Source organism: Hemiscyllium ocellatum, chromosome 26 (genome assembly GCF_020745735.1).
Source record: "Hemiscyllium ocellatum isolate sHemOce1 chromosome 26, sHemOce1.pat.X.cur, whole genome shotgun sequence".
Lineage (NCBI taxonomy): Eukaryota > Metazoa > Chordata > Chondrichthyes > Orectolobiformes > Hemiscylliidae > Hemiscyllium > Hemiscyllium ocellatum.
In genome coordinates this window covers 19,459,614-19,486,265 of record NC_083426.1, presented here as the reverse complement: position 1 = coordinate 19,486,265, position 26,652 = coordinate 19,459,614, and the positions used below count along the sequence as shown (strand labels likewise).

The following is a 26,652-nucleotide window of genomic DNA, read 5'->3' as shown; positions in this document are numbered from 1 at the left end:
AGCGCTTCACAGGAGGCTCTCAAGCACTGAAGATGTCACCTAGAAAGGGGACGAAACGTTTGCAAGAAAAACTCCCAGCTCGGCGAACAGAACCACAACAGTTATGAAGGTGTTTTTGAAAGATGTAAGCGCCCCCTATAGGCAGGAGGGAGAGCCCTTCATTATGAGCCTTGTATTTGGTTTAGTTTGTTGGTTTGTATACGTAGCTATTAGCATGTTAGTTGTAGTAGTTTTAGTTTATGTATTTTTTAGGTTTCATGAGTTTTTTTTTGTTTAAGCTCAAAATGATGTTATAGAGAGTCATGGCTAATTGTGTCTTCAAATGGTGTACCTGGAATATCAGAGGGAGCCATTCGCCAGTTAAGAGGAAACAGTCTTAGAAAGGAAAAGGTGGACATTGTTCTTTTGCAGGAAACTCATCTTAATGATAAGGAACATCTGAAACTGCAGCAGAATGGGTTTGATCGGGTGTACTTCTCCTCCTTTAATACTAAGAGCAGGGGAGTGATCCTACTTTTTAGGGAAAATCTTTCATTTAAGTTACTAGATCAGATTCAAGATGAATATGGATGGCTTGTCATTCTTAAAGCCTCAATACATGGACAACAGTGTTGTCTTTTGAATGTTTATTGCCCCCCAGTGGACCCCCTTAAATATTTGATAGAAGCATTCTCCAAATTGATGGCTCTCCCCCTGCAGCAGATAATTATAGGGGGAAATTTTAATTGCTTCATGGATCCCGCGGAGGATAAAATGCCTAGAGGCCACTCAACACTTTCGTTACAATCTAAGCAACTAGCGGACTTATATGCTAAACTGTGATTGGTGAATGTCAGGAGGTATCTCCACCCTACGGTGGGGACTTTAAATTCTTTTCTAATCCGGACAAATATCATACTAGGATTGATTTTTTTTCCTAAACCCTGTGTTATCTTTAGATTTGGTAACATCCCGTAGAATGGAAAAATCACCATTTCTGAATACACTGCATTATATTTAGATTCAGGGCAGGGTTGCAGGCTCTCGGCACGGGCAAATGGGTCCCTTTATACTAAAGGACAATAAGTTCATCGAATATTTCTTCAATGAATTTAAGGTATTTTTAGACACCAATTTGGATATGGCCAGTAACCCGTCTATTCTATGGGAGATTGCTAAGGCTTGTGTCAGGGGGATAATTACTCCTTACTCCGCCAGTTAGAAAGAAGGGGGAGCAAGGCCTGCTTCAGAGGCAGCTAAAGACAGCCGAGAAGGTGAACTTTGATAAACCGTTGGTGACTAAGCTGCAGCGGGTTACAGCTCTTCGGTCCACCCTGAACTCCATGCTCACTCAGACAGCAAGGAAGAAACTTTCTTTTGCGAAACAAAGTCTGTTTGAACAAGGTGACAAGCCCGGCAGGTATCTAGCGTATCCTGCCAGGAGTAAGAATGCCCCCCAATCCATCACCTCAATTAGGGATGGGACTGGAATGGTCACTTGAGATTCTAAAAAGATCAATGCCGCATTTTGGAAATTTTATTTTGAACCATACCAGTCCGGACGTTGTGAGGATGGATGAGCTAAGATGGAGTTCTTTTTTAAAAATCTGGATCTTCGTTACTTTCAAACAGGTGTCTTTTCTTAATGCCCATTTAACAGAACAAGAAGCACAGAAGGCTGTGAAGCAGATGCAGAGTAGGAAGGTGGCTGGCCCTGATGGTCTTCCTACCGAGTTTACAAAGAATTTATAAATATGTTGTTGGGGCTGATGTTAGACATGCATAATTACTCGTACAGCCGCAATCACCTCCCGTCATCCTTAAGAAAGGCTAATATTTTTCTCATTCTTCAGAAAGGGAAGACCCCAGAGGAATGTGCCTCCTATAGGCCCATCTCATTTTTAAATCCTGATCTTAAAATTTTGTCTAAGGTTCTGGTGTTAATATTGGAAACTGTGCTCCCTTTCATTGTTAAAGACAACCAGATTGGCTTGAGAAAGGCTGTAAATCCACTAATAATGTCAGGAGGTTACTGAACATGTTTCAAGCATGTCAGCAGCAGTCGGTTCAGAGATTAGTGTTTTCCTTGGATGCAAAAAAGGCATTTGATCGGGTCGAGTGGCCATATCTTTTTCATAGCCTTGAACAATTTCAATTGGTTTTTATTAGGAGAGTGAAGGTTCTCTATAGTGATCCTCTAGTGGCGGTTCTCACTAATGGTGTGAGATCTAGTCATTTTAATTTTTGTAGGGGCAGTCGGCAAGGCTCTCCCCTCTCACCTTTACTTTTTACATTGGTGATTGAGCTGCTGGCGAGGCTATCTGCAGCGATCCTAATATAGCTGCCCTGGAAGTAGGATCAAAATTGCATAAGATCACGTTATAGATGGATGATGTTCTTGTTTTTCTGTTTAATCCAGTGGCCTTGATACCCCATTTAATACAATGTATCGACTCATTTGACTCCTTTTTGGGTTATAAGATTATTTTCTCAAAATTGGAGGCCATGTCTATGGAAGGGGGCTTAGGAGAATATTTGATGTGGAGGGTGAATCACGATTCCCTTTTAAATGGTCACAGGAAGGTTTTCTGTATTTAGGCATTTTTGTTCCTCTTGGCTTTGTTTAAGGCCAATTTTGTCCATTTGCTCAACAGGATTAAGCAAGATCTCCAGTGATGGGAGGGGCTTCCAATATCCTAGCTGGGCCAAGTAGCTCTTATTAAAATTAATGCCCTTCCCTGTTTACGTTATCCTGTATGAATGCTACCCTTAGTTTTTCCTAGGCAAACATTCTGGAGACTTAATGGATGGTTTGGCTCTTTTAATTGGTGCCATAAGCGACTTCTTAGCAAGCTGGCTAAATTCCAGTTGCCTTGTGGGTTGGGGGAAGTGGACCCCTGGATACTAAAAGATATCAATTAAATTCCCTACTATCCTCCATTAGTGACTGAGCATGAGAGGACCTGGCGTCAATATGGCTAGATACGGAGGCCTCCCACGCAAAATTTCCCTTCATTAGCCTGTTATTCTTAGATAAATGTTGAAAGTTACAGAATATTGCTGTAATCTGATTATTAATACTGTTAAGACATGGAGGGCAGTGCGGCAGAGTGAGGGTAATACATCCAAAACGTCCCTTCTTATGCCCATAGCTAGCATGCCTGGCTTTAAGCTTTGGGCAGCTAGGGGAATCTCCTATTTGGGTGACTTATTTACAAGTGAAATCATGATGTCTTTTGACCAAATAACCCATAAATATGGTTTAGTTAGCAGAGACCTTTTTTGTTTATTTCAGGTCAGGAATTTTATTCAAAAAGGGACCACACTTTTGACCGCTACCTACAGATCTGTTAAAGAGAAAAGGGTGCTTCATGCTAAAAGTACTCTCTCTGTTAGCACTCTTTATCACATGTTAGGGAGTGCTTTTTCAGAAGATGTTGAACAGCGTTGTGGGGTCTGGGAGAGATCTCTATGAAGCCACGGGAGGGTATTTGTGAAAATGCGAGGAAGATTTCAATCTGTAATAGGACCCATCTTATGCAGCTAAAGATTCTGCATAGGGCCCATTTGAGATTGTCTCTCTAAATGAAGATATTCCCATCTTAAATTATGTCCTAAGTGCAAAATAAGGTATAAGTACTCACTCATTGTCTGTGGTTTTCCTGCAGGCTCCATACATATCGGAGTGCTGTCGCAGGAATTATAGAAAGGGTCTTAGGGATTGAATTTAAGAGGGACCCTATCTCTCTTTTCCTGGACCTACTCAATATAAGTTCTCTGGACACTCGTGGGGAAAAAAAACTTTTTAATGTTCTCACCTTTTGTGCAAGGAAACATATTCTAATGAAAGTCTCCGGGTCTGTTGGGTTGGCATAGGCTGATCATAACACATATTTCTTTGGACTTGGTTACAAATATGGTACACCAGTAAATGGAAAAATTTTTATAGGATATAGCAGCCCTTTTTGGACTATCTAGAAGTAGAATTATCTGCCACCTTAACTAAGGTTTTTGTGCAACTATTGCGTTCCACTTTAGTGAACTTGAAGTCTACTAAGGAAGAATTTCGAATAAACTCCTATTACTCAATGCTCTCGGACTTCAAGAGGTAATACTTTGTCACGCTGTTTATTTGCTTCTCTTGCACAAGTATAGTTGTGTTTTGTTCTTTAGTCTTTTTTTTATATGTTTTTTGTTGGCTTATTGTTGTAGTTTTTGCAATTTTATAAAATCTTTTCTTTTTTAACATTTTTATTAAAAGTATAGATTAGATTAATTTAGCAGATCTGGTCAGTATAGCCTTACAGAAGGCCCAGCAAGGCTGAGACAGTGCTGGGAGAAAGTGAGGACTGCAGAATTAGAGCTGGAAATGTGTTGCTGGAAAAGCGCAGGAATCCTGAAGAAGGGCTCATGCCCGAAATGTCGATTCTCCTGCTCCTTGGATGGTACCTGTCCTGCTGCGCTTTTCCAGAGACAGTGCGGGGTCTGGGGAAAGAAACAGACAAGTGGTTTGACATAGCCAGGGGGGAGCATTTAGGTGAAACCGACTACAGCACAGTATGGTTCTAGTTGGTTCTGGACAAGAGAAAAGATGGCCTGCAAAATACAACCTTGGATCAGGAGAAGATTTATTTTATTAATAAGCAGAACCTGGCAGGAACAGCTCCTTGCAGGTAAGACTACAGCAGAGTAGCAGAGGTCATTCAAAAGGAACTGGGGAGTATAGGTCCAACATGTATCCTTCAGAAGTAAATGCAGGAGCAATAAAGTTCAGAGAAGGCTGGATGCCTCAGACAATTCTGGACCGGATGAGGAAAAGAAAGGCTTTAAGCAAAAGTTTTAAAAAAACAGAAGGAATAACATAGCACAGGAACCGGACCCGCGGTCCTCCATGCTTGCACCAACACATTTTGCCCTTCCGTCCTAAAACTAAACTGTCTTCGCTTACAGGAGCGGTATCCTTCTTTCTACTTGCTACTGGTCCAGGTGTATCTTGAAGCTTAATTTGCATGACTACCCACAGTCCAATCCCCAGACTACATGGACATAGGACCCCAGACCTTGATTGCAGCAAGTAGCCAACTGACTGTGGTCATTCTCTTGCCTGAGATCAACTGATGCTTTTGGTTGACCATAGGCTCCCTTAACTGGACTAAGGACTGCTCCTGTTAGACTTTCAGACATTTGATTGAAACAAATACAGGGTGCTTGCACATAAACTGCTGGCACATGGTATAGGTATGACATTGATATGCAAGGCTCTGTGCTACACATTTGTTTCCATGACTAGGAGGCATGGCAAACATGAAAAGCTGTATGGCTTTGTGCCTGTGCAGAGATAAGGTAGGAATGCTATGAATAGTGCATTACAAAAGCTAGTGAACAATCTAGAATTGCAGTCAGGTCCAGGTCCATAAGTTGAGTGTGTGTCCCTGAGCACAAAACATCCTAAATGCTGCACTTTGCATAACAAAGGCAACTATCACTAATACAGCAGTAAAGCTCAGGGAAGTGCTATAAGTAGATCAGAGATGGTGCATATGACCATTGCCATTCTTGGTACATGGTGTCCAACATGGCAATCCTACCAAAAGCAGAGAGCTGAAGTCATCAGGTACTCAATTCTGACTTCCATGACAAAACTTCTTCGCTCACACAGGGTGCCAGGAGAGAAAGCTACATGGAAGTCATTCACGATAGTAACCCTCATCACAGGCAACTCATCACTGCCCAGCAAGAATCTCAACACTTAGTTCAAATATGCAATGAGTTGTGTCCAACAGCAAATAATCTTCACTAGACTTATCATTCAATTCTGCCCATTGTTCAGGATACTACTCCCACTTTCTTTTCAAATTAGACTGTTCATTCTGACAGGAACATGACTGAAATGTACTTGAACAAATACAAATTATGCTAAAAGAATCACATGTTTTAACATCTGACTACTTCTAAACAAAGCAACATTTCACAAAATGAAACACTTCTTCAGTCCCACATCTTGAAAACATTGCAAGCAGTCATTGCTCCATTTACGCACGAAAGAAAAATTGACCGCTTTTCAAAATTATTCAAACATCAAATTAAAAAGAAAAATATAAATAATAGTTTATGACTTGCATATTAGTTTGAATAATACGCAACACCCAGGTCAGAAATATTTGAAACAACTTGGAAAAGTGAAACCAGGAAGGTGGGCAAACCTCCATTTGCAGGTTTAAATCAGGCTGTCCTGACTTGGAACTACAATTGACATTTCTCATTTGTGACTGGGTCAAAATTCTGAAACTCCCATCCGTACAGGGTTGCAGACGTACCGACAGTAGATGGCTGCGGCCATTAAAGTGTTATTTAATATCACCTTCACAGAAGAATTAGGGAATGGACAGAACAGAGCTTTGATCGCTGGGAGAGAAAAAAAATTCACAATATGCAACTGACATAAAACAAACATGGAAATCTTAATAGCATATAAGTAAGGATTTTAGAAAACAAATTGGAAGTGCCTATACGATGGTTGCTACTCCTTCGTTAACTTTGCCAGCAGTTACTCTAATAACTTAATGAACATTTCAAAGTCATTGTTCCTGTAGTCTAACCGAAACTTCATTTTTCTGCAAAGTCATTTTGTTAAAACTTTTTTTAATCAAGTGTTGAACTCCTCCCCCTCCCCTCCTATTTATGATGAAACAAAATGCAAATAAGACCAAATTAAATCAATGCTTCCAAATAACTTAAATTATATTTAACCAGTCACAGTAGAACATGTATCATAGAAAATTGAATTGCAGTTTAATACAGCTCAGGATGCAGTTCTGCAAACATACAACAATTAAATGGCACCATAGACCTTATGCAAATTAACATCTCAATATTATTTGGATTGACTTGCATAAAAACTTGATCAACAATAAAATTATCTGTAGCTGAAATAATAAGTTGTGCTTCATGCCAACTTTAACTATCTACCACCACCCATTCTAAACTCCAGTTTAGTGTCATTTGCAAAGTAATGCATTGATTGTTTTTGTATAAAAATCAACATAAGTTAAATCAGGAATATTTACCTCAAAGAATTAGTCATTTACATAGAATCCATACCAGAATTTAAAAATGGATTCTATGATGTTATAATACAGAACCCAAACAAACATTTTCTTGAATCAGTGAGTTGAACAGATTTTAAATCTTCTAAATTTTTGTGGTACCAGATCAGCCAGATTAAATAGTTTCCATATTTTCAATGTCAGTGTAATATCATTATTGTTTTAAAAACTTTTTGATGCCAGCAAATGGTTAGCAAGGGCTAGCGAGTTCTAATGTTAGCTCACAAAAATACATGACTGAAACACAGGACTATGTTTGGAAACATTGGGCATCTTTCTAAAGTGAAATAAGCTTTGGAATCTATCACTAAAAAACACCTTTGATGGTCATTTCAGTACCTTAATGGTCACTGTTCAACAATGGATGTACCAAGACTTTAAAATTACAACAGTAATTACACCTCAACAGGCACTTTAGGACATTGTCACACCTTTTACAACCTCAATATCTCTTCATAAGAATGGGAAATCGATTCAGCATTGTGATTAAATTTCTACAAAATCTCAGAGCTTGGGAAATTCCACATTTTTCATCTTGCGACTGTCAGCTTTAAGATTAGGCATATGGGGAACAAAACCATAAGAGAATTTATGGAGGTCAATTTCTTTAAAATAAACAATTTAATCAGTTACAATTACACTTCTGTTCTCAAATTGTACCAGCACTAAATAGAGCAGGCTTATTAGACATATGTATATATAATATATATTAAATTGCAATTAATATTTTACATTCACTGTGGCATTTCCATCAAAATTAACAATTCTGCTGGAGAGGATGAAAGTGTATGTTACTGGGTTGGCAGGGGTTGTGCCATGTGCAGGTTTGGAGGTTGAATTTGCCATGGCTCATGTCCTTGGTTTGTTTGCAACAGATGGTAGAGTTGCTTCAGGTGAGTCACAATATTATCTTTAATGTCTGGGGTCGAGATCTGCAGCCTGATACTGCCACTGTCAAAAGAACGTGTGAATTCACCAGTGAACATCTCATAAATCATCCGTGCAACAACAGGCACAACCTGAAACGATCAAGGCAAAAATAGTAAGTTAGAAGGGGATAGTAGAAAACATTTCCTACTTGATGCAGCTATAGTCATCTTTAGCAAGTGTTAAATTCCTGTACTTCCTTGGTTTACTATTACAACGACAAGTCCATACTTCACTCCCTAAAATTTCTACTACTGAGGAGGTTATCCCAGATATTCGTGCAATCGGGGGACTTCATATTGGTGTGAAAATCATAGCTAGGACCTAAATTCCATGCTCTGTCTCTAGTATTACCAATTTCTAATGGTTTAGTGTGGAGGTGTGGACTGGTTCAGTTTGCAAGCCTGCAGCATGCTCTTCTGACTTTGCTAATGCTACAGTCAGAATAAGCATGTCCTAGTCTGCCACAATTTTCAGGGAAGACATCCGGTTTTTTCAAAGATTCCTTAACACATAATGAGGCATAAATGCAAGCTCCGACATCCAACAGACCATTGAAACAGCTAGGTCCAGTGAGATAGTATTTAATTGACATTCTAATTCTGAGCTCTACTGCCAATTGCACAAGGTTTATTTATACAAGATAGAAAGCATAAACTACAAGCAGTAGAAACCTCCACTGAGTCTTAGAATCTGGTGATTGCTGCAGACCAAAAAAAAATCAAAAACATGTTTTTTTGCTGGGAAGGATGTTGAAAGTTTGCAATATCTTTTTTTAAAGAAATACACAGTTGTCACTCTAGGGTTGCATGGACATGGAAATTCTAGCTTGGCATGTGATTATGGATGGTAGATGGGAGGGATAAGAGGTAGCAGGGAAAGGGGAAGGTGATAGAAAGGAGGTGTTGGATGAATAGTTGGAAAGTGATGAAGGCTAAATGCTTTGCCTTTTCTAAAATTTAGAATTTGGATGAGACGCCACAGCACTAAGGGAGGACCTTTTCAAATAGCCCACCTCAGCAAACAACAGCCCATGACTGCCTCCAAACTTTCCCCCAGGGCAGCAGCCCAACTGCAGTCCACATCAGACCACCTGTCTGACAGAACAAAGTCCTCTTGAAACAGGGGCAGATTGAGCTGGGAATTCTTCCAACTCCAGCAACTAAGAGAAGCAATGCTGTAGAGACAATGTCACCCACTAGCCAAAGTTGGCATGTGCATGTTGTTTGGTCAATATCCCAGAACACACGATCAATGAACATTACCTAGGATTGCTACACATCAAAAGTGACCTAAAAACAATCTCAAGATAATTAGGAATAGGCAATTAATGTGATCTTATGTTATTGTCCATATTCTAGAACAAAAGAAAAAAAAAAATCAATAATCACTGTCAACTGAGTAAGCTATCGATGCCCTCCTAAAATCAAGTTGGTTTTGGAAAGTTTAATGGTAACAGAATAGATGGGACCAATTAAAATGGGTAAATGAGGTATTTTCTCACATCAATAATACACTGTGCAATTCCCAATGTTAGGTTATAGTACAATCAGGCCGTTAGCAATTTTTTAAAAATATGTACTTCAATAAGGAAATAAATACCCCTGGGTTAAAAGATTGTTTCAGAGTTTATGGACTTCTAAAATTGACTATATAGATATTAAAATGTAATGGAACATCCTGAACTCAAACCTATTTATGACTTTAAATTTTAATTCTAAAGTCACAATTTAACATTTAAGATATTAAAAAGCATCAGGCAAATAGTCATTATCTTCCTAAGTTCATAGAATCACGTAGCACAGAAACAGACTCTTTGGTCCTAATCGGTCCATGCTGAACATAATCCCAACCTAGTCCCACCTGCCTGCTCCTGGCTCATATCCCTCCAAACCTTTTCCATTCAAGTACTTATACAAATGTGTTTTACAAATTGTAATTGTACCCACATCCATCACTTCCTCAGGAAGTTCATTCCATATATGAACCATCTTCCACGTAAAAAGATTTTTCTCTCATGTCTATATTAAATCTCTCTCCTCTCATCTTCAAAATGTGCCCCCTATTCTCAAAATTCCCCATCCCAAGATAGCAACACCTGCCATTAAACCTATCTATATCCCTCATGATTTTATAAACTTGAGTTTTGAAGAATGGTCAATTTTGGACTGTAAAGATGCAAAAATGTTCTTTAATTCTCAAATTTGGAATTAATAAAAGAGTAGAGAGATTATTAATAAAATGTTCACAGTCATGTCTAGGTAGACTTTGGCTACATGCTCAATAGCATTTTATGCACCTATAAATGGACAATGGATTAACTAGATAACTTTGTTACCAGAATGGTATGATATACAATCTCTCATTGCAAAATTCTATACTGTAAGTGAGTATGTAATTTACTAACATGAGTAATAGTTTATATAGACACAAAACCCAGGAAAGGTGTTACCTGCACCATGATTAGTTTCCTTTCCTTAGGCTTGCCATCTGGCCACTCTTCCCCAAAGCACAGGTAAATCTCAAAAGGTGGTACTTTATTACTTTGTCCTCTTTGAAGGTCAATCAGATCTACAATCCAAAATTTTAAAAATGGTGAGCAGATTTTGTGTAGAAACAAAATGCTTCAGTTCAGAATTTATAACCTGCAATTTTATTATTGCTTAATAATGAAGTTACACAAACAATGACACAAGTTCAGTGTTGGCCCCAATATTTGATCCCCATTCTCACCTTCGTTTCTGCCTTAATAGGCACACAGAAAACAGGAGACGTAGGCCATTCAGCCCGTCAAACTTGCTCTCCCATTCAACTAGTTCATGGCTGATCTTCTACCACACCACTATTTTCCTGTATTATTCAAGTATGCTTGATATCTTCAGTATCTCAAAAATCTCTCCTGAACCTTCTCAATGACTCAAGTTTCACAGTCCTCTGGGACAGATTATTCAGACAATTCACACCTTCAGATGATGAATTCCTCCTCATCATGGTCCATAATGGTCAGTCCCTTAAGCTGAAGCTGTGCTCAGTTTCTGGAGAATACCCCCCTCCATCTCAGCCAGAGGAAAACCTGAGTCCTGCCTGGTTGAGCCCTGTAATTTTGTTCATTTCAAAATGATTACTTCTCAATCATCAAAACTCCAAAGAACACAGCTATAGGCTATGGCAAGTACGGAGTACGGTCTATACACCCTGGATGAGAAGTACACCCTTGTCTAAACAAGGGGACTCAACTTGTATGCAATCTTTCCCCAGACCAATTAATACACAAGATTCTTCAGAAACCTGACAAGTTAGTTGTTTTCCCTTAATTTCAATGTAAGAAATTGCTCTTTTAAAGACAGAAATTTCTTCTTTCATAAGGTATTGAATCAGTGGAATCCTTTACCATAGATGGCTGTCGTTAAGTATATTCAAGGCAGAGAGATTTTAAAATCAGTTAGGTTCATGGGGAGAAGACAGGAAAGTGGAGCTGAGGATCATCAGATCAACCATCATCTCTTTGAAAGGCAAAGCAGATTCAATGGGCCAAATGGCCGCCTTCTGCTGCTATGTCTTCTAATTTTTAGTGGGCGGCACGGTGGCACAGTGGTTAGCACTGCTGCCTCACAGCGCCTGAGACCCGGGTTCAATTCCCGCCTCAGGCAACTGACTGTGTGGAGTTTGCACGTTCTCCCCGTGTTTGCGTGGGTTTCCTCCGGGTGCTCCGGTTTCCTCCCACATTCCAAAGATGTGCGGGTCAGGTGAATTGGCCATGCTAAGTTGTCCGTAGTGTTAGGTAGGGGATAAATGTAGGGGTATGGGTGGGTTACGCTTCGGCGGGTCGGTGTGGACTTGTTGGGCCGAAGGGCCTGTTTCCACACTAAGTAATCTAATCTTTTATGGGTATCTCCATTCAAGGAATCCATCTAGGTGAACCTTTGCACTCTTTCCTATGCGAAGAACATCTTTGTTTAGACAAGGAGACCAAAACCATACAAATCTTTCCTAACGGTCCAATTAATACATAGGATTCTTAGAGAGGATACTCCGGGTGTGGTCCCACCAAGCTCCATGCAATTGCAGCAAGATATTTTTACTCCTGTGTCCCAAATTTGCCTAATTGTTTAGCTTGCAGTTACTCAAAACAAAGGACACCCAGATCCCTTTGGATACCAACACTTGTCAATCTCACAGCTTCTTTTGACTGTTGGAGAAGCAAGTTCTCGTCCAGAAACAACCATTTCACATCTGAGAAAAGACAGGCTGGGGATGAACAAGTTTAGGAGTGGTGGGGAAAGAGTGGAACAAAAAAGTTGTAACAAAAGAATTCCAGAAATTAAAGCAAATTTGTTCCAATCAAAATAAAAACTGAAAGAACTACAGCTGCTGTAAATCAAACAAAAGCAGAAGTTGCTGGAAAAACACAACAGGTCTGGCAGCATCTGTGAAGAGAAATAAGTTCAAAACAGGGTTCTGAGGAAGGGTCAATGGACCCAAAAGATTAACTTTGATTTCTCTTCACAGATGCTACCAGACCTGCTAAGATTTGCCAAAAACTTCTGTTTTTGTTTGTTCATATCGATTCATTCGTTTACATTTAAAAAAGTAGTTGAGCACTCACCACTCAAGAATGTTTCTAAACAAAACAGCTTGACTTTCTTCTGCCGTTCTATGACATGTGGGGTATTATTTCCATTTGCACAGGGTCCTGACCAATACACCTTACACTGGCACAGCCGGATGGCATAGATGGCATGACCACTCACTTCTAGGATGAGTCCTCGGTCCATCGCATCTAACAGGCGATTTGTAAAAAGACGTTGCTTTTCATTTGAAATATGGTCTGTTCCAGGAAACTTCACTTGTTCAAGGGAAACTGGACCAAATAACTCCTCTTGGTTTGGCATTGGACCCAGATCACCATAAAAGAGACGGCATCCCTGTGGATTGCTGACGTTTAAAGCAGGTCCCAATTCTTTTCCTCGGTACTGGAACTGGATCTCCAAGTCTGTCACTGTACAAATGACAGGGGAGAAAATGAATCAAATCAATTCATAAAAAATATCGAGAGAGAGTTGTCTTAAATAAGCTAAAGGATGATCAGATTCCCATCTACAATTAAGTAAAATATTCATAATTAAACAACATGAAAAGTTAACTATTTTAAATATCACAAAGCAATATATGAGTAGAGCATGCGTTGATAGAGCAAAGAACAATACACCACAAAACCAGATCCTTCAGCCCTCCAAACCTATATCAACACATTTATATCAATACCACCTCTGACGGCGCATTTCAAGCACTCAATATCCTTTGTGTGAAAAACTTTGCCTTGCACATCTCAAACTCCTCTCCTCCCTTGAACCTGTGTCCCCTCGTAACTGACCCCTGGGAAAGAAGTTTCATACTTTCCACTCTATCCATGCATTCACAATCTTCTAAACCTCTATCAGGTCACCCCTCAACCTTCTGCATTCTTATGAAAACAGTCAGTCTATCCAACTTTCTTCCCAGCTAAAATCCCCCATACCAGGCAACATCCTGGTATGGGGGCGGCAAGGTGGCAGAGTGGGTAGCACTGCTGCCTCACAGCGCCAGAGACCCGGATTCAATTCCTGCCTCAGGCGACTGTGTGTGGAGTTTGCACATTCTCCCCATATCTGCGTGGGTTTCCTCCAGGTGCTCCGGTTTCCTCCCACAATCCAAAAAAATATGCAGGTTAGGTGAATTGGCCATGCTAAATTGCCCGTAGTGTTAGGTGAAGGGGTAAATGTAGGAGTATGAGTCTGGGTGGTATACGCTTCGGCGGGTCGGTGTGGACTTGTTGGGCCGAAGGGCCTGTTTCCACACTAAGTAATCTAATCTAAATCTGATCCTGTTAAACCTTTTCTGTACCCTCTCCAAAGCATCCACATCCTTCTGGAACTGTGGTGACCAGAACTACATGCAATATTCCTAGTGTGTCTAACTAAAACTCTATAAAGCTGCAGTATAACTTGTTTATCATTTTACTCAATGCCCTTTCCAGTGAAGGCAAGCATGCCATAGGTCCTTTTTGCTACCTTATCTGTGCTCCACCAGTGATCTATGGACATGAACAACCAGATCCCTCTGCATATCAATGGGTTCTGACATTCACAGTAAATAGTTCCACCTGTACTTGACCTTCCAAAATGCATCACCTCATATTTGTCCAGATTAAACTCCATCTGCCATTTTTCTGGCCATACCTCCAACTGATCTAGATCCTGTTGTATCATCTGATCATTCTTTTCACTATCTGCAACTCCACTAATCTTTGCATTGTCTGCCAACTTAGACCAACTAACTTTTCCTCCAAACTATTTATGAAGACCACAAATAGAGGTCCTAGCACAGACTCCAGTGGAGCATCACTAGTCACAACCCTCCATTCTGAAAAGCATCCTTCCAGCACTACCCTTTGTCTCCCATGACTAAGCCAGTTCTGTGTTTACTTTGCCAGCTCACCCCGATACCATGTGAGCAGGCTGCCCATAAGGGACCTTGTCAAAGGCTTTACTGAAGGCCATGTAGACAACTTCAACCATTTTTCTCTCAATCATCTTCATAATTTCCTCAAAAAAAAAGTCAAATTAGCATGGCGTGACCTGCCCCGCCCAAAACCATGCTGATAATCGCTAATAAGTCCTGGATGTAGGTATGCTTACTGAGTGGAAAGTTCATTTTTAAATGTGTCGTCACCATGCTAGGCAACATCTTCAGTGAGCCTCTGGACGAAGCACTGCTGATGATTCCGGCTTTCTATTTACATTAGATTAGATTACTTAGTATGGAAACAAGTCCACACCAACCTGCCGAAGCGCAACCCACCCAGATCCATTTACTCCTACACCTAACACCATGGGCAATTTAACACGGCCAGTTCACCTAACCGGCACATTTTTGGACTGTGGGAGGAAACCGGAGCACCTGGAGAAAACCCACACAAACATGGAGAGAATGTGCAAACTCCACACAGTCGGGCGCCTGAGGCAGGAATTAAACCCGGGTCTCTGGCGCTGTGAGGCAGCAGTGCTAACCACTGTGCCACCATGCCGACAACTGTTTGGGTTTCTTTGGGTTGGTGATGTCTTTTCTTGTGGGACCCAATGAACAGTCTGCCGACTTCTCAGGAACAAACCCAAACAAGCAGGCAAAACACGTCCAGAAACCCTAGCCACTCTCCCCTATATCAAAGGCATCTCAGAAATGACTGCCAGACTACTCAGGCCCCTTGGCATCATAGGAACCCACAAACCCACCAACACATTAAAACAGCAGCTAAATGAACTTTAAAAAACACCATAGAGAAAACAAGGAAAACTAATGTCATTTACAAAACACTAAGAACTGTAACGAACACTACATCGAACAGAAAACTAGCCACCAGGATACGTGAACATCAACTAGCCACAAAATGACACAACCCTCTCACTAGTATCCTCACATACAAATACGGAAGGACATCACTTCAACTGGGACAACATATCTATCCTAGCACATGCCAAACAGAGATGCACAAAAATTCCTAGAAGCATGGCATTCCAACCGCAAATCTATCAACAAACACATTTACTTGGACCCCATTTACCACCCCCGAGAAAATGAACAGGAAATGACATCACCAACCCAAACATATAAATAGAAAGCAGAAGTCATCAGCAATGCTTCATCCGGAGGCTCACTGAAGAGGTTATCTGGTATGGTAACAAAACGTCTGAAAATGAAATTTCCGGCTCAGTGAGCAAACCTGCATCCAGAACCTCAACCTGAGCTCCAAAATCTTCTCAAAACTCCGTCCTTAGTCTATTTGCTTCGAAACACACTCAGACTTTGCCAAAGAATCTTTTCCAATAATTTCCCCACCACTGACATAAAGGCATACGGATCTGTAATTTCCTGGATTATCCCTGTTACCCTTCAACAATGGGAGAACATTTTCCTATTCTCTACTCCTCTGGGACGATATCTGTGGGCAAATGGGATACAATCATGTCTGACAATGCTCCAGCAATTTGTTCTCTTGCCTCCTTCAATATTCTGGGATAGACCCTATCAGGACCCAGAGACTTATCTACCTTAAAAATATCCAGGATAACATTCATTCAACTGTAATATCATCAACTTAACCAGGTTAATAGGCTCTCTATCGTATTGCTGAATGGAAATTCATAGACAACAAAAAAGTGTTATTTATTTCAATATTGCCATTTTAAGTTATTAGTTATACACCCAGTTAATTGAGACATTTGAAATGTCATTAACTGTATATATAGAGTAAAATATTTAAACAGCCAAATTTAAGGAATAATGACCAAAAAACAAACATCAACTGCAAGGAAGGTCAGTATTAAAAGGTTAGTGGAAGGCAGGGGAAAAAGAGAAATGTTTCCAAAGGCAACAAGGTAGATCACAATTTGGCTTTGGAGCATAAATTGTTTTTTGCTTACTGGGCAGGGAGCTGATCCAGGTTTCTGGAGTGCTGATTATCTCAGCCGGTAAGTGTGGATCAACCTGTTCTGGCTCAGTCTTTATCCACTCATTTGGAGAGCAGCTAGTCACATTTGCTGCGGCTATCGGAGAGGCTGTAAGGTTCAAGTTACACAATTGAGAGTCATCATCGCGACTGACTAATAAAATAATCAACTTTAAAATATGAAATGGTATGTGTCCCGATTTATCAGATCACCCACAGTTTTCTTTAATTGTGTAAATTAGGTTACAGTATTGTATAACCCCCCCCACCTCCACCAAATGATGATATCAGAAAGGGGGTTCAGCTCAACCAATTTGCCCTGGGGAAGCACAGGTAGCTGGTCTTTTTCAAAAATTATATTCCATCTGCTTGGCTTGCCAGCCCAGGAGAATCAAGGTAGACAGCACGATCAGACTTCTGATTATAATGCAATCATATCCAGATCCTGATTATAACCATCACACTAACGCAGCAAGTAAATTTGGATTAAAATTGCCAAGTTCACTAAACTTTACTTTATAAAGCAATTATTTCTTAAAACTTAAGCTAGAGTAATACAGTGCAGAATATTGGATTCTTAATTAGATTATCAACTTAAAATTTGCAATTTTAGCTAGATCTGGGAAAAAAAAGGAAAAGTCGCCATTTTATTTTTACAAAGATTCAGAAAGCTTTTGACAACATCCCACAAAACAGATTAGCATGCAAAATTAAAAGCAGATGGGATTAGGGGTAGTATATCGAGATGGATAGAAAACTGATTTGCAGACAAGAAACTAGGTTGAGAATAAATAGGTCTTTTTCCCATCCTCCCCAAATGACAGAACGTGGCTTGTCGGGTACTGCAAGGATCAGTGCTAGGACTCTGGCATTGCAAAACATATTTTTGGTTTAGAGAAGGTAACTAAAGTTAATATTTTCAAGTCTGTAGATGATGCAAGAATGATTGAAATTTGACCTGCGAGGAGGATACTGAGATGCTTCAGCATGATTTGAACAAGCTGAGTGGGTAAATGCATGGCAGAAGCAGTGTAACGTGGATAAATGTGAGGTTTTCCAGTTTGGGAGCAAAGGCAAAAAGACAGATTTTCTAACTGGCTATAAATCGAGACGGGGAGTATCCAATGAGATCTAGGTGCATTGTACGCCAGTCACTGAAGGTAAGCATGCAGGTGCATTAGGAGGTAGAGAAGGCAATGGCACATCAACCTTCATGACAACAAGATTCAGAAATGAGATTAAGGATGTCTTTCTATAATTATAGAGGACCTTGGGGAGACCAAATCTGGACAACTGTGTGCACTTAGGTCTCCTTATCTGACAAAGTGCATGAATTCCTGGGAATAATTCCCAGCATTGTGGGACAGATATGCGGAGAGGTTGGGTTGATTAGGATTATATTCGCTGGGGCTCAGTAGAATGAAGGGGGTATCTCAGAAACATAAATTTCTAAAGAACTAGTGAAGGCAGATACAGGAAGGATGTTCCTGATATTGGGGGATTACAGAACCAGGGGTCAACAATCTAAAGGATATGGAATCAACCTTTTAGGACTGAAATGAAGAGAAATTTCCTTACTTAGAAAAAGTGATGAACCTCTGGAATTTGCCACCACAGAAAGCTGGTGAGGCCAAAATATTGTATGATGTCAAGAATGAATTGGATATAGCACTTGGGGCCGGTGAGTGTGTAGTTCTGGAAAAGCACAGCAGGCCAGGCAGCATCCAAGGAACAGGAGAATCGAAGTTTCGGGCATAAGCTCTTCATTCGGAATGATGAACGGCTTATGCACGAAATATCAATTCTTCTGTTCCTTGGATGCTGCCTGGCCTGCTATGCTTTTCAAGCAGCACTACACACTCGACTCTGGTCTCCAGCATCTGCAGTCCTCACATTCCCCTTGGGACTGAGGATGGGCGGGAGAAAAAAGGTCCAGTTTCCCAGCAGCAGCTCACAGTTTTACCACTAACTTCTCAGAACAGTATTGCAAGACTTACTGAGGTTGTGTAAAGCACTGTATAACACAAGTTATTTCCCAAAAGCATTAGATAGTACAGAATGTACATTATTGGGTGATCAGGAAAAGAGAAAATTGCAGAAACAGGATTATTTCTGTGTTATGATGTCAAAAATGAAAAACAACTTCCAAAAGAGAATCTTTTGAACAAGCAGAGGCTTCCTATTTCCAGGAATCTCATTCTTATTGAAAAGCATGTACCCAGCCAAAGGATTTAACTATTTTTGCCAAAATCTTAAAAATAGTTAAAAATAAAAGCTTTGATTACAAATTAAATTCACACTGACCACCATCATGCTCACTTACCATTCGAACTGGAAAATGGAAAGCTTTCTTGCATCTATATATATTTTAAAAAAAGAAATTAATTAGTAGTTTCTTATTTAATATGCAATGAGCGACCAACAGATCAACATTTCCTACAACAGGGAGCCTTCTACTGCTGAAAATTTAGAATCAACACTGATCTTGCTGACTCAAAATGAAGCACACTGGCTGAAAAGGTAGTGAAAGCATTTTTAAAAAAGGATAGATCAATGTGAAAAAGGATAGGGATTGGGATTAGTTCTATCAAAAAGGAGTAGAAACTTAGGTTGAATGGCCTTTTGCTCAATCATTCTATAACTTGAATGCAGCTTGACCACATTCATTATTTTATCATACGTGCTGATCGGTTGATCACCACAGAATAAGACTACATTGGATTACTATCAAATTTTCCTGGCACAACAAGAACAGGTACAGCATTCAGCACAACAAACAGAGCAAGAGAAAGCAGCTTGTGTGCAATAGCTATTTGAAGACTACAATTTCCAGTTCAGATATTGTTACCTGAAACTTTTGTCTTATATTCATTATTTATCACTCTCTGGCTTGAGGGATTAAAAACATATCCCATCTGTCCTTTGTAGACAATGGTCATTTTCACATCGGATAAGATACTTGATAATAAGTGTTACTAGAACATTATTGTCAAGCCCCAAATTTTACACAGGCAATTTTCTTCCACATACTTACTAGATGGGATTCTTATGCAGTAATTGGGAATAAGAGTCCACACCAGCAACTCCCTATCACACTCTCCAGCCTACAATCACTAATATCAATTATAATGCCCTTAAATCTGTACTGACTGAGGCTGATTAACTTGATTTGTACCAAGAATTGAGCTGAGCACATATCGTATGACTTCGATCTACATCCTGGTGGCCTCAGCCACAAAATCATCAGGGTGTCAAGACTGCCAGACTAAAGTTTTAGATAGTAGTTTTAACTCATTTAAAATTCCTGTTTCAAACATTTTCCACTTACTTTAACCTGAGGCTGAGAAGTGCTCAACTCATCATCCTCATCGTCCAAATCTAGATTTTCCTCCCATGGTACCGATCCTGTGAAATACACACTAGTTATTATATTGGAAATCTGACACGTTGGGTGTTTCAACTTAATTACAAAATTAACAGTCTTGAGAGATCAAAAATATAAAATCACCTCTTTCCTACACTGATTCACAGAGCAGTGAACTTTGGTTCTAGCAACAACCTCATGCATTGATATGTTGAACTCTATTGTTAGATAGATTTCATTTGCAGGCTAATTAAAATAAAAACAAAAATAACTCTGGTGTTTACATTAGCCCTAAACTTATTTTGGTTCTTCAGTTACTTTTCACAAGCACACTCACTACTACCTCTCTCAACATACCAGGACTTCGGGCTCAGAGTGGTACTGGTCTGATATCCAGTATGTGTCTTTGGTCCTACCACAGCCAGACCCCTTCCTGGCCACTGACTGTGGCTGAACAACACTGATTGAAGCCTTGACCATCTATTGGTCAAAGGTGAGCTTTGACCATTGATCCTCTCAATCACAAGCTCTGCCTACATTTACCTCTCTGCAACATTTTTTTTGCTACCTGCCTTAAGACAATTGCTGTTGAATCACTTATCCATGCATTTGTTTGGTCTGGGCTTCACTATACGAGATTAGAAGTAGATAATTAGCCATGATCAGTTTGAATGGTGGAACAAGCTTGATGAGCTGAATAGCTTCATGTCAATCCAATATTGTTCTGGCCAGCCTCCATAAATACAGCTCACGCAGAATCTTTCAACACTCCATTAGTGGGCATGCCTTCACTGAATCAGCTCGAAGCTCAGGAATTCTATTCCTGAAACTTGCTGTCTCTCTCCCTCCTCCTATAAAAAAATTGTTCCTTTCAACCTCTTGAACTCCAGTTTCGGTCAGCTTAAATTGCATGTGACTCTGTGTCAAATTTTCTCTAATAATGCTTCTGTGAAACCTTGAGACATTTAATAAGGCACTCTATAAATACAAGATGATGGGTCTGTTGAATATTTAGTCGCTGTATCTATGACAACTATTTCATTTCACTATTGCATTAGAATGTAATTTGACCCCTTGAAACCTAGAGGTGTAATCAACAACTTGCTACAGGTCTCAATATTAAAGTTATTGCATTTCTTTTTTTAACACTGAAAGCGAGCTAACAAAAACCACTTGAGTAATCTTGCAAAATGACAGCTGGTTTAGCAGGTGAAAAAGACAGTGCAATCTACTACAACCAAACAAAATGTCCTACCTGGATTGCTGTGTATACCACTGCTCTGTGGGATATCACACACTTCGTAGATTTTAAGAGGATTCATCGGAACCTCCTTGGTTCCATCGTAAATTAGTTTAAATTCCCGACTTTTGTTAAGTGCACAACGAAGCTGTGCTTTCCACTTGGCTGGATCTGGTTCATCAATCCCTTCTTGATACTTCCCAGTTTCCACTGCCCATGCCTGTAGATGAAGCACATTGGAATTAATACTTTAAAATGATCCTACTTTGTGGACTTAAACCAAATCAGTCCTTGCTCCTTCAACATCTACTACTCCAGACCCCACAAAGACACATTTCAACTCCTCTCATCCTTAAAATGCCAGTCAGGGTTTTATAAAGGGACTCTTTGTCCAAAACTAGAAAGCACTCTGCCAGTCCAGTGCAGTGTCTCTGCAAAATTAGAAATGGGTACAGCATTGGCATAAACAAGGGTATATGTATAGCAGCCCCATGATGTCATTAGGAAATCAGTGTCCTTAAGTTAAAAAAAAAAGAATGATCACATTGCTGGTCAGTATTCACTAAACCACTCTTGGTTCATGTATTGATCAACTAGATAAGACTTCCCATAGACAATCCGAGTCTAACCTTAGTCTCTGTTTAATAAAAAAAATCTTCAACTTCCTATTTTATTAGTACCCAACGTATTTTAAACTTTAAAGAGAAAATTACCAGTGAAAAATTCCATTCAGAATTCAGAACTTGCTGCAGCATAAAGTGGCTACAAGTGAATCAGGCAGTTCCTTTGAAGTTACTCAGCTATGGCAAATCTGTTCAGAAGACTTCCTCACATTGCTATCATAATGCCAGTAAAAATAAAAGGAATTGGAACCTTGGATTCACCTTAAAAATAGTGTTTTCTTCCTCTTGAGGTGGACTGTGACGAGTTGCATGTTTCCAAGGAATTTGAAAACGTTTATTTTCCCGATGGAGCCAAACTAGACCTGGGAAAAGACCACTATCCACTTGGGCCACCAACCACGGTTTCAATCGTACCCTGCGTGGATGAATTGCCATGATCTGAAACAAAATTTCTCTGTTACTGAGGATGCAAAATAAGCATTTTACAAACTGTGATCTATAGAGTAATTTCAACAACACTGATTTGAAAATACAAATCTGCTTTAACCTCAACAGAAATGATAAAGCTTGATTGATACTTAGCTATTCAGTGCAGTGCTGATCAACTTTAGTGGGTTTATCAGACAAGTGAAAAATAGATTTATAACATATTTTTTAAAAAGGGGCTCAGGCCCTTTGTGAAGAACCATCAGGGCAGGTGGAACTTCAACGCAGACTTTCTGGCCCAGAGGTAGACATACTACTATTGTGTAACAAGAACACCAAAATATGTTTTTAAATAAAATATTTCGATTGTACAACTTGTTATCCTATTATGTGCATTTTACACTGTTTGTTCTAAAATAATCAATTTACAATCGAATACATGAAATAACACTTTCTCAATGTAATTCACTTACAATAACATATGCAAATATGTATTCAAATGTATGTGCTGCAAAGGTCAGATTTTGTCAAAAATAAGGGAATTGTGTACTAAGATGATGGTACTAAGAATCAGGATTCTGATGATATGTTTACACTGTTTAGGTCAATCGGGAAGTCTTAAAAGCAGACAAAAATCTTTAAAATTCAGAATACGATTGATAGAGAAAAATGCAGAGAATAATGCAGAGAAAAAGGCATTTTTTGTTTTCAAAAATGTTGAGATGTCGTTTCCATTTGTAGAAGAATCTAAAATGAGGACCACATAGACAAGCCAATTACTAATAAATAGTCAGCAACTAAGGAGAAACAGTTACTTGAAAGTGATTAAAATGGGATACTCAAGAAATGGAGCAAATGGATTAGATCTTCTCAATAAAGAAAGCAGCTAAGTGTATTCAAGAAGCAGAAAATGCACTGATGAGATGAGGCAGGGGATAAGATCCATGTGGAGTATTAACAGCAATGACTAGCTGCAGTGGGGGCAGGGTGGAATGGCCTGCTTTTGTGCAATATGTTCAATGAGATTCTAAGTAATTGTTGTGTAAATGCACTTAAACATAGAGATAGGCTCAAACAAACACAGCAGAAAATTTTCCGAAATGCAAAAGACTTGTTTTACTCCATTCAACAATGATGTCCATGTCTTCCAATACACATTCATACCACGTGAAAGAAAGGTGACAGTCAGGCAGCCCTAAACTACTCTGCATCAAAGTAAAGCCTTCATTGTAAAGGTGGCTAGAGGTTGCATTCCAGGAGGAGGTTTAATTGCTGCACTAAGTTCCACAGGACATCTTATTATCTAACTCTACCCTGAGATAATAATAGTCATGTCTCATAATTGTTAAAAATTGAAGCGTTTAAGGGAAAGAATATTTATCAGTTAATTTTAATCAGGGATTCTATGAACATTTCAGAAATTGGGATCACCATCATTTATACTTCACATGAAACGTAGACCAAAAACACATCAGTGAGAAGGGTCGCTCACACTACCTCTGGTGGGTGAGGCCTTGGCTCTGGATTCACATTAAGGTTAACGCCAATTCGAGTGAATCGCGGTGAAATAACGAGACCTTTCTCCATAAACCCTGGAGGCACAATTAATCCATGTAGAAAACATTTTGGAGAATAAAAAGATTAAGAGTTACATGTCGAGGAAATTGGATCCTCGGTGCATTAGGCGGAACTAACCCAAATCCCAGAGGGACACACCTTCCACCCACCCGAGGTTCGAACCCAGATTGGGAAATCTTTCCCTGAGCCCATGGCCAAAGTTAGGGTTGTGCTCCCATTCTGAGGTACAGGGCAAGGTAACACTAGTGAAGTGAAAACAAACTGGAGGTCAGCAGTTCATGTCCCCTCCCCTCCCTTACCTTCTCGTCGATATCCAGCTTGTGATCCCGGAAATGCTCTCCTTTACAGAGAAAGGTCTCCTGCAATAATGGATCCAGGCACTGGATTAGAATTTCGTGAGCGTCAGCCTATATCCTTTACCACTTCCTCATTCGCTCAAATCAAAGCAATTGATCTGTCGAAACTGGTGTCGATTTTAACCAACAATCTTCCCCTCCCCACTAACTTCCTCTGAAAGTTTCTGTTGTCGAATCGACGTCAAACGCTAACACCGCGCCCTGGACAGGCAGGTTCCAGCACCTCACTCACTGACACAGAAAACAAAACCAACCCATTAACTCTGCAGTCAGACATAAACAACCCAGTGAGCACTCGGCAGCTTGGAAGAAAGCCGAAAAGCAATTTCTTCCAAAAAAATGTGAATAGTTTAACTAAACTGCAATCACCTGGAAATAACGTCCAAGTCCAATACTATGGGGAAGGGAATAGAATTTTTTGTACTTTTGAGTGATTTTTGAAAATAAAAACAGTTAGACTAAACACTCCCACGTATCTATATACAACTTCGGAGCAAACCACTTACAATTTCGTTCAATCAAAAGTTTGCTGATTTTGTGAAGGAAAATACAAAAGTACATTATCAAACACCACCACCAAAAAAGGCGCTAATTCTTTCCGAAAAAAATCGCTCCCATCTATTGCCGAATTAAATTATTAGCGATTCATTATATGTAAGCGTCATAAACATAGGGCAAATGGCAAATCAAAAAGGTCAATTCAATTAGTGGAGGATTTAACGCGAGGAACGATGAGGTGTACACATGCGGGGAACAGTGCAGTTAACTCCCTGCACTGACTAGACATAGGCAGCGAGACACCTAACTCCGATTGGGGAATAAAGTCAAGGCATCGGGAAAAAAGCGTCCACAAAACGTTCAGACAACAGCACGAAAAAAAAACCCAAAATAAGACAAACCTACTTAGGAGACTGTAGCACACACTGGTCAGCAGTAACGATCAGCCAGCTCCCTCCCGGTTAGAGGTTTTTTTTTCAATGTCGATCCTCTTCAGTTTCGGTTCAATATCAGGTGTGCACGGTGACTCAGCGGAATCACATGAGTCTGTCTTCCTCCGTTGGTTTTACCCCGCGATTCGATTTGCCCAGTTTCGCCGAGACACAGCTCGGTTGCGTGAACAGTGAATCACACTTGGCGTAACTCGATCAAGGTTTCAGGGATGTCAGGCCGGAATTTTGCGGAGATGTTGTAATTTAATTCCCTGCAATTTTTCCGTTGAAGTTTTAAAGTGCTGGCGGAAATCTGATACTGCCAGACCTGCCGAGTTTCTGTTTTTTGTATGTGGACAGACAAACACTTTATGTTTCGAGATCCGCAATGGCTTTTATTGGGAGCCCAGAATTTACAAACCATTCCAACGTTGCTCACCCAATTCGAGGACTAGCGGAGAATTTGTGTTCACACCGCAGTTAATGAGTGTATGGAACATCCAACGCCTGGAAGTTTTTTTTTACAGACAATTAAATGTATTTGAACTGTTGCAAAGTAGAAATTATAGCATCCAATTTTCCCAGTGAAAGTACAGCAAGTAACAATGAGATAATCTGTTTTAGTGATGTTGAGATTAATGTTGAGGAGGGAAACCTTGCCTCCAATTCTTCAAAATACAATATTTTACAATCACGTGGGAGGAAAGCCAACAACCTCAGCCCTAAAGTACAATATGAGGAGAAGTTGGATAGGTTTTTCCACTGGAGCATGGAAGGTTGAGGGGTGACCATAAAGAGGTTTATAAAATCATGAGGGATGTAGATAAAGGTGAATGGCAGGTGTCTTTCCCCGAGGGGAGGGTATTTCAAGACTAGGGGGCATATATTTAAAGGTAAGAGGAGAATGTTTTTAAAAATATCTATCACAAGGTGCAACCTTTTTTATATACACAGTGATTGATGGGTAGAATTAACTGCCAGAGGAAGTGGTGGATGTGGACACAATTACCATGTTTAAAAGACATTTGGATAAGTACAGGAATAAGAAATGTTTGGAGGGATACAAGCCAAGCGCAGGCAAATAGGATGAGCTTAGTTTGGAATTATGATCGGCATGGACTGGTTGGACTAAAGGATTTGCTTCCATGCTGTATGACTAAGTACAATTTGAACCTGCAACTTCCTGACTCAAGAGTGTGGTCTTGTGGTTCTGTTCGCCTAGCTGGGAATTTGTGTTGTAGACATTTCGTCCCCTGTCTAGGTGACATCCTCAGTGCTTGGGAGCCTCCAGTGAAGCGCTTTTGAGATGTTTCCTCCGGCATTTATAGTGGTTTGTCTCTGCTGCTTCCGGTTGTCAGTTCCAGCTGTCCGCTGCAGTGGCCGGTATATTGGGTCCAGGTCAATGTGTTTGTTGATAAAATCTGTGGATGAGTGCCATGCCTCTAGGAATTCCCTGGCTGTTCTTTGTTTGGCTTGTCCTATAATAGTAGTGTTGTCCCAGTCAAGCTCATGTTGCTTGTCATCTGCATGTGTGTCTACTAAGGATAGCTGGTCGTGTCGTTTCATGGCTAGTTGGTGTTCATGGACACCATCACACAAACTTGCTAAAGAACTACAATAGAAACTGAAACACCTGATC

General features: G+C 40.0%; 1 protein-coding gene across 4 annotated transcripts; it reads right to left on the bottom strand.

Annotated features, from left to right (window-relative positions):
- Window positions 1-6,702: 6,702 nt before the first annotated feature.
- On the bottom strand, window positions 6,703-25,282 carry irf6 (interferon regulatory factor 6). Of its 4 annotated transcripts, none has more exons than XM_060845426.1 (10): window positions 24,984-25,281; window positions 24,028-24,087; window positions 21,986-22,162; window positions 21,117-21,321; window positions 19,826-19,902; window positions 18,821-18,854; window positions 16,472-16,606; window positions 12,619-13,011; window positions 10,465-10,583; window positions 6,703-8,104 (listed from the first exon to the last, which is right to left on the bottom strand). In XM_060845426.1, exons 3-10 carry the CDS (start codon window positions 22,157-22,159, stop codon window positions 7,877-7,879), a joined length of 1,365 nt encoding a protein of 454 aa, XP_060701409.1. In that variant the 5' UTR covers window positions 22,160-22,162; window positions 24,028-24,087; window positions 24,984-25,281; the 3' UTR covers window positions 6,703-7,876. The 4 variants fall into 4 exon arrangements, with proteins under 4 accessions (XP_060701409.1, XP_060701408.1, XP_060701410.1 ...); XM_060845425.1 differs by having other exon boundaries at window positions 24,988-25,281; XM_060845427.1 differs by lacking the exon at window positions 24,028-24,087 and having other exon boundaries at window positions 24,988-25,282.
- Between the last annotated feature and the right edge of the window lie 1,370 nt (window positions 25,283-26,652).

Bases quoted from the DNA above. Each gene is read 5' to 3' on its own strand.
- irf6 (XM_060845427.1), bottom strand. From the start codon at position 22,159: ATGGCAATTCATCCACGCAGGGTACGATTGAAACCGTGGTTGGTGGCC. The intron at 19,903-21,116 runs GTAGGACATTTT...TGTATTTCACAG, and splicing joins TGGTATACACAGCAATCCAG to GATCGGTACCATGGGAGGAA. The intron at 16,607-18,820 runs GTAAGTGAGCAT...TGAACCTTACAG, and splicing joins TCCATTTTCCAGTTCGAATG to CCTCTCCGATAGCCGCAGCA.